This window comes from Hippocampus bargibanti, linkage group LG12 (assembly GCF_051943395.1).
Source record: "Hippocampus bargibanti isolate YZ-2025 linkage group LG12, ASM5194339v1, whole genome shotgun sequence".
Lineage (NCBI taxonomy): Eukaryota > Metazoa > Chordata > Actinopteri > Syngnathiformes > Syngnathidae > Hippocampus > Hippocampus bargibanti.
Window position 1 is genome coordinate 22,567,955 of NC_142745.1, and position 14,848 is coordinate 22,582,802.

At 42.8% G+C, this 14,848-nt stretch overlaps 1 protein-coding gene across 10 annotated transcripts in view; it reads left to right on the forward strand.

Moving 5' to 3' along the window:
• Positions 1 to 14,848, forward strand: part of cadpsa (calcium dependent secretion activator a) — a 181,088-nt gene that overhangs the window by 96,906 nt on the left and 69,334 nt on the right. For 6 of the 10 annotated variants that reach the window (XM_089009910.1, XM_089009912.1, XM_089009914.1 and 3 more), the window contains 5 exons: positions 182 to 338; positions 4,323 to 4,464; positions 8,661 to 8,816; positions 10,247 to 10,394; positions 14,400 to 14,474. In XM_089009910.1, coding sequence (XP_088866036.1) covers positions 182 to 338; positions 4,323 to 4,464; positions 8,661 to 8,816; positions 10,247 to 10,394; positions 14,400 to 14,474 — 678 coding nt within the window. Of the gene's footprint in view, positions 1 to 181; positions 339 to 4,322; positions 4,465 to 8,660; positions 8,817 to 10,246; positions 10,395 to 12,806; positions 12,822 to 14,399; positions 14,475 to 14,848 lie in introns of all 10 variants that reach the window. The other 4 variants (XM_089009909.1, XM_089009911.1, XM_089009913.1 and 1 more) reach the window with 1 other exon arrangement.

Genomic DNA, 14,848 nt, shown 5'->3' on the forward strand with positions numbered 1-14,848 from the left:
CACCTACCTTCCTACCTACCTATCTATCTATTATTTGTTGTTTTCACATCTGTCATTTTTAATCTGAGATTATTCGTTTGCGTCAAGCACTTTGGATGCAGCTGGTTTTTGAAGGCCTGACTGCACATTGATGATGTCGACTCTCTTGGCGTCTCACTGGTCTTGTGGACTCTCCCCGAAGGCCTTTGCCTGGTGGTCGGACCTGATGGTGGAGCACGCCGAGACCTTCCTGTGCCTCTACTCCAGCGACATGGACGCGGCTCTGGAGGTGCAGCCGCCCGACAGCTGGGACAGTTTCCCCCTCTTTCAGCTCCTCAACGACTTCCTGAGGATTGACTGTGAGTTGGACCCACGGGAATTGACATTCGGCACTTGGCCTCTTTTACACTTCACAGGAAGTAAAAAATAATAATCACACACACACACAAAATGGTGACTTTTTCGTTTCATATTTCTCATTGTTATCTATTTCCAAATCAAGTGTGTCGCAGTGGAGAAATTGACATTTCGCAGCAACCTGGTAGTCACTCAAATAGATAAAACGCTAGCTAGATAGCTAATAGCCAATAGCTAGCCCACATAGCTAATGTTTGTATTAGATTGGATGTACCTTTATTAGTCTGGCAGTGGAGAAATTGACATTTCACGGCAACCCGGAAGTCACCAAATAGATAGAAAGGTAGCTAGTAGGTAGCTAATAGCCAATAGCTAGCTAGTGTCTGTGTAAGCTCTCAGTCGTACAGGAGTGGTCCATCGATGAAAAGATTTCTTCAGCCGTCATCTGTACTTTTTTGAAGGTGTCGGACGTTTCGCCTTATATCAAGATGCTTCGTCAGCGAACTAAAGTCTGACTGGTGGTATCGGCCCTATTTATATATCCCTAATGTCCAGACATGGCTGCGCCGGACGCTGCTATGATAGGTCCCTACTGTCAGGTTGGGGGGAGCAGAGGACCACTCCCTGCGGCCCCACCGATTGTTCCTACATTCCTGACTAACGACTGGCCTGATTGCCCCACTCCCTCTGGCATCACCTCATCAGCATTGCGAAAGTTGCCTAACCTGTTTTGCCTAAGCAGGCTATTGTATGAACGATCCAAATTGAACCTCACCCCACCAGACCGGTTTAATGAAGGATTTTGTTGTTTTATAAGAATCGCTTCTTTTACCCCCCTTTCAAACCATCTATGTTCTTTCGCTAAGATTTTAACCTCATTGTCGTCAAATGAGTGGTTGCTCGCTTTTAGGTGCAAATGTACTGCCGATTGAGGCCCACTAGTATTATCCCTGCGATGTTGATAAAGTCTTTTTTTGAGAATTTGTTGAGTCTCCCCAATGTACTGCTCTTTACAATTTTCATTCTTACAATGTATGGAATAAACTACATACAGTAAAGTCTTGTTATATCTAATCATGATGCACTAATTTTTGCCTTAAAGTGTTTATCGGTTTGAAATAAGTAGGAATTTTGTGTTGCCAAAGTACTCTGTAATTTTTCAGAAACCAGTAAGACTTTAGTCTGCTGACGAAGCCTCTTGGATAAGAAGCGAAACGTCCGACACCTTCAAAAAAGTACAAATGACGGCTGAAGAAACCTTTTCATCAATAGCTAGCTAGATAACTTGTTTGGATTGGATTGGATGTACCTTTGTACCAGCAACCTGGAAGTCACTCAAATAGAAAATTCTACTGGACCCTCTGCACCCTGCCCACCACCTTTTCCAGCTATTCCCCTCAGGCAGGCGCTACCGATCCATGTGCACTAAATCCAGCAGACATTGAAACAACTTCTTCCCCCAAGCCATTAACTCTCTAAACAGTAACCCAAATAGAACTGTATAGTGCATTTTTGCCATTTTTCTCATGACGATACTAGTGCAGCGTGTTCTACCGGAAACAAATTCCTTGTGTGTTCTACATACTTGCCAATAAAGATGATTCTGATAGCATACAGTGATACCTCAGCTTACGAACTTAATTGCTTCCCAAAAAGTGTGTGGAAAACAAAAACTGTGAATTCTAAACATTAATTTCCCATTAGAAACCAATAAAATGAGAATAATCCGTTGACATGTCCCAATTTGATCCATCTTGAGCTTTTGTTAAAGTGCTATTGCATTGTACATTCCGCATAAGGTCATCAGCTCCGTGGCCCCTCGGCGGCGCACTTATCCAGCAGTGAATAGCCCGAGTAGCCAACAACGGGCCAAACGCGCTTGCTCTTCCAGCAGGAGTGAATGATGTCCAAAGCAGTTGCGTTGGGTGGCGGCGAGCCCCGCAAACACGCATCCAAGTGGACAACAGGCGCTCAAGTGGCTAATTGGGGAAAGTGGCACTCAGGGAACACAACAAACATTGCACCTACTGTGTATGGCTGACCTTGACTCCGATGCTAACGCACACAAACACGCAAACATGCTCAGAGGGGGAGAGAAAAAAGCAAGAGAGTCACGGAGAGCTAAAGCAAGCACGCCGCGTGGAGCCGTGAGCTATCGCTTTAGCGCACGCTGCCCTCCATTTTAGCTCCTGCGGTCTTTGTCACTGTTGCCTTTTTCCCTGTTGGAAGCTGGCAGACACAAACTAGAGTGTGTGTGTGTGTGTGTGTGTGTGTGTGTGTGTGTGTGTGTGTGTGTGTGTGTGTGTGTGCGTGTACGTGTAGGTGTGTACGTGTGTGTATGTGTATGTGATTGGTTCGGATTAAGAAGTATTCTGACATCTCCGACCTGACAGATACTGCCTAGACGGTTTCACATCTGTGAGAAGTCGTCCAAAAGTCACATTGGCAACCTCCACTGACAATCTTTTTCTTCCTGAACTAAATATTTGAAAAGGATTGAATGTCAGAACCAAAGTTTCAGACTACATTCCCAAATTGTTCATTTAACACACTAACAATTGAATGACAAGAGGGTGGAGAATCGGACTGGACCTTCCGCACCCTGCCCACCACCTTCCAGCGACTCTCCTCAGGCAGACGCTAACGATCCAAATTCAGCAGACATTTCAAAAGCTTCTTCCTCCATCACCATTTACTCTCTGCTCAGTCACCCAAATGGAACTGTCTAGTGCCTCTTTGCAATTTCTTTATGATAATACTAGTGCAGTGTGTTCTACCAGAGACAAATTCCTTGTGAGTTCTACATACAGTGATACCTTTGCTTACTAACTTAATTGGTTCCTAGACAGTGTTTCAGGTGAAAAGTGTGTATCCCAAACATTAATTTCCCATAGAAAACCATTAAAATGAGAATAATCCGTTCCCAGGTCCCCATAAAACATCATTTTCTACTAAATAAGCATCAAAACTACACAAAATAGACCTTATTTTACTTATAATAAATGTGCTATGGTACTGTAATTCAAGAGATAAACTGTACTGTATAAAAAAGTCGTTTTATTGACCTTTGTGATGGTCGTTGATGGCTTGATGGAATGGAGTGGCCGCTTTCATCAGCGTGAAACACTTGATGAGGAGCTTAGCCTTCTTCTTCTTCCGCCATGTTGAGAAATGATTCCTTGTAAGCTCTGGCAGCTTTATCATCAGAACTGGCTGCCTCACCATGACGAATGACACTATGAATCCCTGTACGACGCTTAAAGTTCTGGAACCATTCGTGGCTAGCCTTGAAATCATCAAGGGATGACGAACTTCCAGGTTGACTATTGACCATATCCGAGTGAAGTAGCCGTGCTTTCTCTGCGATAAATTTACCTAGTTCCTCATCAATTGTGTTCTGTTTATCTGGGTTGATAGCTTTATACAGATGGCTTGTGCGGGTTATTTGTGGAGCCTGATTGATGGGATATTTTAACCTTGCAGTCTACACTCCCTTTGCAGTCTACACTCCCTACTTGAAACGAGTCCAAATTTCACTGTGTTTTCTATCAATTTTCTCACTCTCTCTCTGTCGTCTGCCTATCTATTTTATTGCAGCTCTGTGTTTCTGTAACCCCCCCCACTGCTGCGTTCTTGACTGATCACGTGCGGGTTTACCCGAAGAGTGGGGGCGGAGGATAGAGGACAAAAAAAAAAGGCCGCTGCCATTTCCTTGTTAGGAGAACGGGCTTGTTCGCGCACGACACATTGTGGTCCTCTGTGTGTATCCCGGAAAATAGTTTGTATGCCGAAAAGTTTGTTAGCCAAGGCGTTCGTAAGCCGAGGTATCACTGTACTTGGCCAAGAAAGATGAATCTGGTTATGATTGTAATGTTTTTCTGTCGACTCAAAGTGTCACCAATGAAGTTTGATGATGCTCAGGCCATGATGGTCTGTCTGAGTGCATGTGCATCAACATTCATTGTCCATTTTGTCTTTCTAACCAGATAATCTTTGCAATGGGCGTTTCCACAAACACCTCCAAGACCTTTATGCCCCCCTGGTGGTGCGTTACGTGGACCTGATGGAGTCCTCCATCGCTCAGTCCATTCACAGAGGCTTTGAAAGGGAATCTTGGGAACCTGTCAAGTAAGGAAAATTTCTTGACCTTTGCCTTTTTAATAATAATAATAATAATAAATGTTAGCAATATTTGGCACGTATTTGGCACGTTTTTGCTGAAGAAAACTCCAGCGGGCAGCTCATCAGCGTCATTACAGTTGTAGCTGTGAAACATGAATTGCTTGGAGTTGAATCTTCTTCTTCTTCTTCTTTTCCTTTCGGCTTTTCCCTTCAGGGGTCGCCACAGTTGAATGAATAATAATAATAATAATAATTAATAATCCATTTCATTTCTAAGCGCCTTTCAAAACTCTCAAGGTCACTTTACAGTCACAGGATAAAGTTTTTCTGTGGGTAAGTAGCAAAACCTAGCTAGCTATCTGGCTGGCTATCTAGCTAGCTTTCTAGTTGGCTATCTATTTGATATATATTAGTGATCTATCTAACTAGCAAGCTAGCCATCGATTAGTTATCTTTTAGCTAGCTAGCTAACATTCTATCTATCTTATATCTGTGTATTCTATCGACTTTCTTTTTGAGTTATTCCGGGTTGAGTGAACGCTGGCGCATGTGGCTGCCGCTGCTCACCCACAGAAAAACTGATGCTGTGACTGTGATAGCACATTCTACCATGATGTCCTTGATCCACTGGTGAAAAGACACTATGATCCTCTCCTCTTTCATCTGGAACTGCTTCGTGTAACAAAGAGGGTGCAGAAAGTGCTTAAGAATGAACGTCTCTGTGTCTTTGTGTTGTCCTGTTATTTGTTATTTAGTTTGTTTTTTTGTTCTTTTGACTTCAAGACGGCGCCGCGAGAGTGGCTGCCTTTCCAGCAGCTTCTGTATTTTGCTTTTCTACTTTCATTTCTTTCATAACTTTGCTGCTGCGAGACTAATAAAGGCAAATCCAAAATAGGGTGGTCTTAACTTGTAGTATGCAAACTCCATCAAACGTACCTTCCATGAGTGTGTAACGTTTGCAGTACATGCGTATTTGTCTTTTTTTGTTTGTTTAGTTTATCTGGGTGTATTGTGTTTTTAAAACTCTGCAGGAGACTAGCTGGCAGTCTGCCGAAGTCAAAAGTAGCAAACATATCAGTGGCGAGTGTTGACCTGGCACAAATGGCCAACTGGATGGCTTCCAATGAGGACTCAGAGTGTGTACATGTACGACATACAATCTTCACCACTTAATGTGTAAGATGCACTGCATTATAAAGCCACCATAATAATAATAATAATAATCATAATAATACATTTAATTTATAAGCGCCTTTCAAAACTCTCAAGGTCACTTTACAGTCAGAGGATACGTTTTTTTTCTTTGGGTGAGCAGCGGCAGCCACACGCACCGGTGTTGACTCAACCTGGAATAACTCAAATAGATAGAAAGCTAGCTAGATAATAACTAGCCAGATAGCTAGCTAATTAATCGCTATCTAGCTAGATAGCCAGCTCTAAAAGCTAGCCAGATAGTGAGCTAGATAATAGATTGCTTGCTAGATAGCTAATAGACAGCAAATACATATTCTCAAAACCAAGCGAGGGAAAATCATATTTGTTGCGGGCCACATATTAGTTACTGGTTTCTCTTGTATGGACACATGATTATGACACAACAATAACAAACAAACAAACAATTTTTGCACTCATTTGAGTTACAATGATAGTTTTTTATTATTAGATGATAGATTGGTGCATTGAAGTTTTCAACCCATGCCATTTATGGAGAATGGAAGGTGAATAGAAGTCCCAAAAGTGCCTGCGGTGAATACACTAGATGCTATGCTCAAGAGATACATAGATAATACAATACAATACAATACAATACAAACCAGCTTGATTTCGATTGCACATTCAGAACCGCTGCCGCTGGAACAAAGTGCTTTCCACTACTTTGAAAAGAGTATGTATGTGATAGCTGTCCATGTTAAGCGCTTTGTTAATAGCTTCAGCAGTTGTTAAAGCGCTATACGCTGGCTATCTGGCTGGCTACCTGGCTTGCTACCTAGCTGGCTACCTAGCTTGCTGTCTATTTGCTATCTATTATCTAGCTATCTGGCTGGCTACCTAGCTGTCTATTAGCTATCTATCTGGCTATCTAGCTAGCTATCTATTAAATATCTCGCTAGCTAGCTATTAGCTAGCTAAATAGCTTTCTATTTGAGTTACTTCCTGGTTGAGTGAACGCTGGCGCGTGTGGCTGCCGCTGCTCACTCACAGAAAAAAAACTGATCATGTGACTGTAAAGTGACCTTGAGAGTTTTGAAAGGCGCTTCGAAATGAAAGGTATTGTAATAATAATTATTACTATTATAAATCAGTATATCAATCAATGCAGAAGATGATCAAGAACAATGTTGTCTCTTCAGAAAATGAAATGCTTTTATTTTAAGGGCACTTTATAGTGCGGAAAATGTTATTTATTAGATTGGACTGAATGCACCTTTATTCGTCTCGCAGTGGAGAACTTGACATTTCACAGCAACCCAGAAGTCACTCAAATAGATAGAAAGCTAGCTAGATAGCTAATGGCCAATAGCTAGCTAGCTAGTGCTTGGATTGGATGTACCTTTTGTCATGATCTGGTTGGCGACCAACGGGTGGCGCTATCGGCCCCGCCTCCACCTGCTCAGGTGCTGTCGTCCCGATCAGTGGCAGACTGCCACGTTCAGATTGGGGACCAACGGGTAGCGCTGTCAGCCCTGCCTGCAGCCTCGCAGGTGCTGGTCGTTCCAATCAGTGGCAGTCAAAAGGACTCCCGGCACGACCATTCGGCGTCAGGTCATTGTATGCATTGTATGCATTGTGCATGTGTTTGTTTCATCTTGGCAGACTTTTACTTTTTCCTTTCCTGGTTTTTTTTCTGTTCAAATGATTTTAACGTTTTAGATTTTGTTCCTGTTGACTTTATTTTAATACAATCTGTCAAATACAACCTCCTGCCTGCTTTTTGGGATCCACAACTGCCAGTGGCACCTTTATTCGTCTCGCAGTGGATACATTGATATTTCACAGCAACCCGGAAGTCACTCAGATAGATAGAAAGCTAGCTAGTAGATAGCTAATAGCCAATTTCTAGCTAGATAGCTAATGTTTGGATTGGATGTTCCTTTATTCGTCTGGCTGTGGAGAAATTGACATTTCAAAGCAGCAAAGTGATAAAACGAAAGTAAAGGTACGAGTAAAGTAAACGAGTAAGTAAAGGAAGGAGTAAAGGAACGAAAGAAGTAGAAAAACAAAATACAGGATCTGCTGGAAAGGCAGCCACTCTTGTGGCGCCATCTTGAAGTCAAAACAACAACAAATAATATGACAACACAAAGACACAGTCATTCATTCTTCAGCACTTGCTATATCCTCTTTGTGACATGAAGCAGTTCTACATGAAAGAGGAGCGGATCGAAGCATCCTTTTCAGCAGTGGATCAGAGACATTATGGTGGAATGTGCACGTCTACTACAAGCTAAATGTTGAAAGCAAATGCCGCTAAACTAACTCTAGCTTGCTATTTTCTGTATATTAGCTATCTAGCTTACTAGCTGGCTATCTAGCTAGCTAGCTATTTTCTGTATATTAGCTACCTAACTAGCTGGCTATCTAGCTTGTGTCACGTCCGCTCGAGGAGTGGTGGCAGAACTCGAGGGACGACGGGAAGTAGTAAGGGTGGAGACAGTGATTCAATAAGAGCCTTTACTGAGACACATAAGGCGAAACGGGAAATCAGGCAATGAAGGAGAACAGCGAAACAGACCTGCATGTGGCTGGGTGACGGGGAACTTCGGAGAATACACCGGCACTGACCGAACGGTATGGGTGGCTTTTATAGCCAGAAGGCACAATTAACGGAATGACAAACAGGTGAGGGAGTCCGGAGAGTAGGGAGGGGAGGGGCCCGCTCCTGGAGCAGAGGAGAATGTGACAGCTTGCAGGCTATTTGCTGTCTATTAGCTATCTAACTAACTAGCTGGCTATCTATCTAGCCCGCTATTTTATGTCTATTAGCTATCTGCCTCGCTGGCTGGCTAGCTAGCTATCCATTAATAATAATAATACATGTCATTTATAAGCGCCTTTCAAAACTCTCAAAGTCACTCCACAGTCAGAGGGCCAGTTTCTCCGTAGGCGAGCAGAAATATGAGTGTGCTCTGAATTTGCATTTTGTGTTTCAGACAATCAATATTTCAGAAGCCTAAATGACCAACTTGTTCCCGCTTTTCCAGCAACGGCTCAGGAACATCAGAGGATCTCTTTTGGAAGCTGGATGCTCTTCAGACCTTCATCCGAGATCTGCACTGGCCAGAGGAAGAGTTTGGCAAACACTTGGAAACAAGACTGAAACTCATGTCCAGCGACATGATTGAATCCTGTATAAAAAGGTACAAAGTCAATCCAACCGCAATGACACTCCCCCCAGAAATCAATGAAAAGGTTTCTTCAGCCGTCATCTGTCCAAATTTGAAGGTGTCGCGCGTTTCGCTTCTCATCCAAGAGGCTTCGTCAACTAACTAAAATTTGCTGGTAGTTTTGGGCCTATATGTATCTATTAGCAAGCTATCTTTCTATCCGAGTTATTTAGCTATCTATAGCTGTCTATTAGCTAGCTAGCTAGCTTCCCTACTGTCCAGAGGTGGCGGTCTAAGCACACTTACAACATACTTCTGATATCGTTACCACATCGGCACAGTTATGCTGATGAGGTGATACCAGAGCAAATAATAATATTAATAATAATCATCATCATTTCTGAACACCCAATGACACTTTACAATAAAATAACAATATGTACATAGAACAAGAAAACCATGAATAAAATGATGAATAATAAAATAGCAGGTTAAACTAGACCATGAGTGCAAGTTTAAACAGGTGGCTTTTGAAAGTGATTTGAAAGTGGGACTATTGCGGATGTTGTGTGGAAGTGAGTTCCACAGTTTGGGAGCAGAGCGGCTGAAAGCTCTGCACCCCATCGTGGTGAGACGGGCAGAGGGCATACAGAGGTGGAGGGAGCATGAGGATCTGAGGGACCGAGAAGGAATGAATAGTGATTTGAAGTAGGTCAGACAGATGGGGGGGGTGGGGGGCAATGTTATGGATGGCTTTGAATGGAAACGGAAGTATCTTGAAAATGGGGCAATCAGACCAGTCGTCGACCCCATAATCAGTCAGGACTAGAAGTAATGGTTTTCGCCTCAGCTCACCTCAGTCCTCTGCTCCCCCTCAACCTGAGAGCAGGGACATAGCATAGCAGAGGTCGGGCACCGCCACCTCTGGACAGTAGGAATATGTCTATAGGGCCAGAGCTACCAGCAAAATTTTAGTTAGCTGACAAAGCCTCTTGGATGAGTGGCGAAACGTCCGACACCTTCAAAGAAGTACAGATGACGAATGAAGAAACCTTTTCCTCGATGGACCACTCCTGTACCACCGAGAGCTTCCAGAGACGTATTCCATTATAATCGTTTAAAAAAGCATGATGAGAGTGTTCCAGTGTGTTTTAACTATTTATTTTGGCTAGCTATTAGCTGTCTAGCTGGCTGGCTATTAGCTGGGAAGCTGTAGGCTATCTGGCTATCTATTCAATATTTATTTGCTATCCATTAGCTAGCTATTAGCTGTCTAGTTGACTGCTGTAAGCTGGCTAGCTGTTGGCCATTTGGCTATCTATTAAGTATTTATTTGCTATCCATTAGCTAGCTAGCTAGCTTTCTATCTGTTTGAGTTACTTCGGGGTTGAGTGCCCACCCACAAAAAAAACTTTATCCTGTGGGTGAGCAGCGGCCCTGAATGTGTTCCTTCTTTTCCACAGAACACGCTTAGCTTTCGAGAGCAAGCTACAGAGGAGCAGCCGGGCGACCGATTATCGAGTGGCGCAGTCCATCTGCACCATGTTCAACGTCATGGTAGACGCCAAGGCCCAGTCAGCCAAGCTCTGTGTGGTGGACCTGGATCAAGAGGTAGCTCAAACCCGCTTGCAACTATGATTCAGTGTACAGTGATGCCTCAGTTGACGAACGCTTTAGCTTACAAACTTTTAGCCTTACGAACATTAAATTCGAAAGAATATAATCTTGGCATACGAACTAGTTTTCGGCGGATGAACAAAACCACACGGCGCCACGGTGGTAGGCGGACTAGCTTTCCACAACCTCTTTCAGTACAGACGTGGTTTGTTATCGAGTGGAGTGCTTTTGCTCTTATGGGAGTGAAAAAGACACCGCCATGGGCTAGTGTTAATCATAATAAATAATAATACATTTCATTTCTGAGCGCCTTTTAAAACTCAAGGACACTTTACAGTCACCGGACATTTTTTTTCTGTGGGTGAGCAGCGGCAGCCACCCGCGCCAGCGTTCACTCCACCCAGAAGTAACATAAAATGATCATCATTACAGAAGTAAAAAAAAACAAAAAAACTAAACAAGTAATGTATTATATAGTATTAATAATGTATTTTGGGGGATTTTTGGGAGTAGTTCTCTTGTTTTATTTTTTATTTTTGGGGGGGGGCTAAGTCAACTGTATTTGTAGGTTTTAAGAGTTCTTAAGTACCTTGCCATATTTCAAAGATTTTTATGTCAAGTATTCAGGTAACGTTTGGGAATATTTTGCATATTTGGGAGTATTTTTATAGTTCTGGTAGTTAAAGTTAAGCGTCCAACCATGCATGCACGCCACGATGAGCAACATATGAAACGAAATCCCTCACATGAACAAAACCAAAACCCTGTTTACCAGTCCAAGCTGAAGAGGACACAAAACAAAATGACGGTCGAGCAGAAGAAGGAGATCATCAAAAAACACGAAGGAGGTGTGCGTTTGTGTGACTTCGCGTCCCAGTACCAGTACGCTAAGATGACCATTGCTATGTGTGGCGAAGGGTGTGTCTGTGTTGCCTAAGCAACGGTCTCAGGCAATAGAAGAGGTTGAAACATTTCTGTTGGTTTGGATTCGTGAAAAGCAGCTAGCAGGGGACAGTGTGAGTGAGGGTATTATCGCCGAGAAAGCACGGCCACTTCACTCTGATAAACATCAAGAGGCAACGACATTAACGACCATCACAAAGGTCAATACAGTGGCAAAGGCAGGGACTGCAAGGTTGAACTATCCCATCAATCAGTCTCCACAAATAACCCGCATAAGCCATCTGTACACTTCATGCAAAAAGCTATAAACCCAGCTAAACGACACAATTGATGAGGAACTAGGTAAAATTATCGCAGAGAAAGCATGGCAACTTCACTCGGATATCGTCAAGAGCAGGGGTGCTCATTACGTCGATCGCGGAGGTAGTACTGGTCGATCGCAGCGTGACTGTAAAAAAAAAAAAAACATTTTTCAGCCTATCAAATGTCCCGTCACTTGATTGACATAGAGGGCAACCATTCAGATGACAACTGAATTTTGACCTTTAGGTCGCCGCGCATGCGTAAACAACGGCGCTAAGTGCAGGAAAATGCCCAATTTTTTGCAGATTTTGGACACTTTAAGTCATTTTTATTGGTGTTTTGCATTTGAATAAAAATATCATACTGCGTGTTTTGGGTATTTTAGATGATATAAAACGTTTTTCTGATATCAGTTAAGAAACAAAAAAGTGACGTCGGTTGTCCTTTAATACATTTGAAAATAATTATGTTTTGCATTTGTGTAGTAAGTAGATCATTTTGACTTGGTTGTATTGATAAGTAGCTTTTATGCTGAAAAAGTGTGAGCACCCCTGGTCAAGAGGCTACATGGAAGTCCGTCATCCATTGATGATTTCAAGGCTAGCCACGGATGGTTCAAGAACGTTAAGTGTCGTACAGGGATTCATAGTGTCATTCATGGTAAGGCAGCCAGTTTTGACGGTAAAGCTGCCAGAGCTTACAAGGAATCATTCCTCAAGATGGCCATTCCATACCATCAAGCCATCAACAACCATTACAAACGTAAATAAAACGACTTTATTATATGGTACAGTTAATTTCTTTAATTAGAATACCATAGCACATTTATTATACATACAATAACGTCTAGTTTGTGTCATTTTAAGGGTTATTTAGTAGAAAATGATGTTTTATGGGGACCTGGGAACAGATTTTTCTCATTTAAATGGTTTCTAATGGGAAATAAATGTTTGGCAGACAAATTTTTCGCCTTACCCACACTTTCTGGGAGCCAATTCAGTTCGTAAGCCGAGGTATCACTGTACGTTACATTTCTCAGACCTATTTGTTGTCTTTTTGGTTTGTTTGTTTATTTTTTGTCTTCCTCATTTGTTTGACACGGTTGAAATCATTTCACATGTGTGATGTCACCTCCAGCGCTCTTCTTCTCAGTTGCTTTTTTTTGTCCCCCCTGCCCCCCTCCTCTTTGTCTCGTCAAAGTTTGTTCGAGACTGGGTAAGTGTGGCCGCAGATGAAATTGGAATCGCACCTTCCTTTTCCCAATTGTATAATTAGTCGTCAGTTTTCCCTGTCTGTCTTCCTCCACTTGAATTGTTTGCCTTTCATTAGCATATGCGTGGATGTTATTGAATATACATGAAAGGCTAGAAGTGAGACATTTCATGTTTGGCACAATCCTGATTCCCGTTCCTCACAATGAATTCATTATTGTGTGCTCCGTGGCTTTTCTGCTGGTGCTACAAGTGCTAACAAAAGGATTCATTAGGGTAACACCGCCTTGGAGTTTCCATGACAGCACTTCTTTGGCGTAATGAAAAATTCCTTTGCCAGACAAATACTCCGCCACCAATGCAAATGCAGTGGAAGATGGCAGCAAATTTGTTTATTAATAGCTATCTATTACCTGTATAGCTAGCTACCCGGATAGATATTAGCTAAAAGCTAGCTAGCTATCTCGATAGCTATCTATTACTTATCCTGTGACTTCGATGAAATAGGTTTCTTCAGCCGTCATCTGTACTTCTTTGAAAGTTCAAGGATAACAAAGCCCGTACATCGTATTTGGACACAGCAGAAGATTCGGTGTGTGTAAGCTCTCAGTCATACAGGAGTGGTCCATCGATGAGAAGGTTTCTTCAGCCGTCATCTGGACTTCTTTAAAGGTGCCGGACGTTTCGCTTCTTATCCAAGATGCTTCTTCAGCGAACTTAAGTCTTACTGGTAGTTTCGGCCCTATATATATATATCTATCCCTACTGTCCAAACATAGCGGTGCCGGACTCTGCTATGATAGGTCCCTGCTCTCAGGTTGGGGTGAGCAGAGGACTACTCTCTGCGGCTCCACTCATTGTTCCTATCGTCCTGACTAATGACTGGGCTGATTGCCCTATTTGCTCTGGTATCACCTCATCAGCATTACTAATCCGATGTTGCCTGGGGCGTGGTATTCAAATCAAGAAGACTATGTTTGACTCATGTATCTCTTCAATTTGCATGTACAGGTAACATCTGACTTACGACCAGCTCGACTTACGACCACAACCTCCAGACCCTATTTTTCAAAATTTTAATTCTACGCCTGGCACCGCAATGCGCTAGCAAGGTGGCAACGCGTAGGACAATATTGTCCAGCCAGCCAGCATCTCACTCTCGCACGGCAATCGACCGTGTGGTGGCACCAGAGGGGCGGGGGGAGTTTGCCAGTCATTCAGCCTCCGAGTCTCTATTCAACATTTTGAATGGATTTGGACTTAGGACTATTTCGACTTCTGACCGTTTGGTCGGAAAGGAACTCGGTCTTAAGTCGTGTGTTACCTGTACTCTCAATAAATAGCTTGGCAGAGGGATGCAGAGGTTGGGCGTCGGTCTTTAATGGCTCCGTCCTCTGCCGGCAGTAAAACACTTTCTTCTTGTGTTCCAGCCTTTGTTCCCAGTGTCCCAACAAACATCTCTGACATTACTTGGGATCTCCCATTTTCCTTGTGTGTTGAATGTGGAGAACAATGACAACGCAAGTGTCAAAGAACTTTGAGTACCTGCTCATACTCCTTCCTCTTTTTTTTTTGCCTGTAGAGACAATACCATTCCCAAATTGACAATCTGATTGAGGAAACGGTGAAGGAGATGACAACCCTGCTGGTTGCAAAGGTAAAGCTAGCTGTCTATCTATTAGCTATCTATTGGCTATCTATTAGCTATATGGGTGGTTCACTAGCTACCTAGCTGGCTATCTATTAGTTCTACGGCTACCTAGCTAGCTGGCTATCTATTAGCTATCTATTGGCTATCTATTAGCTATCTGGCTGGTTCGTTTGCTATGCAGCTGGCTATCTATTGGATTGGATTGAATTGGATTTGCCTTTATTAGTCTCACAGTGGAGAAATTTACATTTCACAGCAGCAAAGTGATGAAAGGAATGAAAGTAGAAAAACAAAATACATGAGCTGCTGGAAAGGCAGCCACTCTCGGGGCGCCGTCTTGAAGTCAAAAGAACAAAAAAAAACTAAATAACAAATAACAT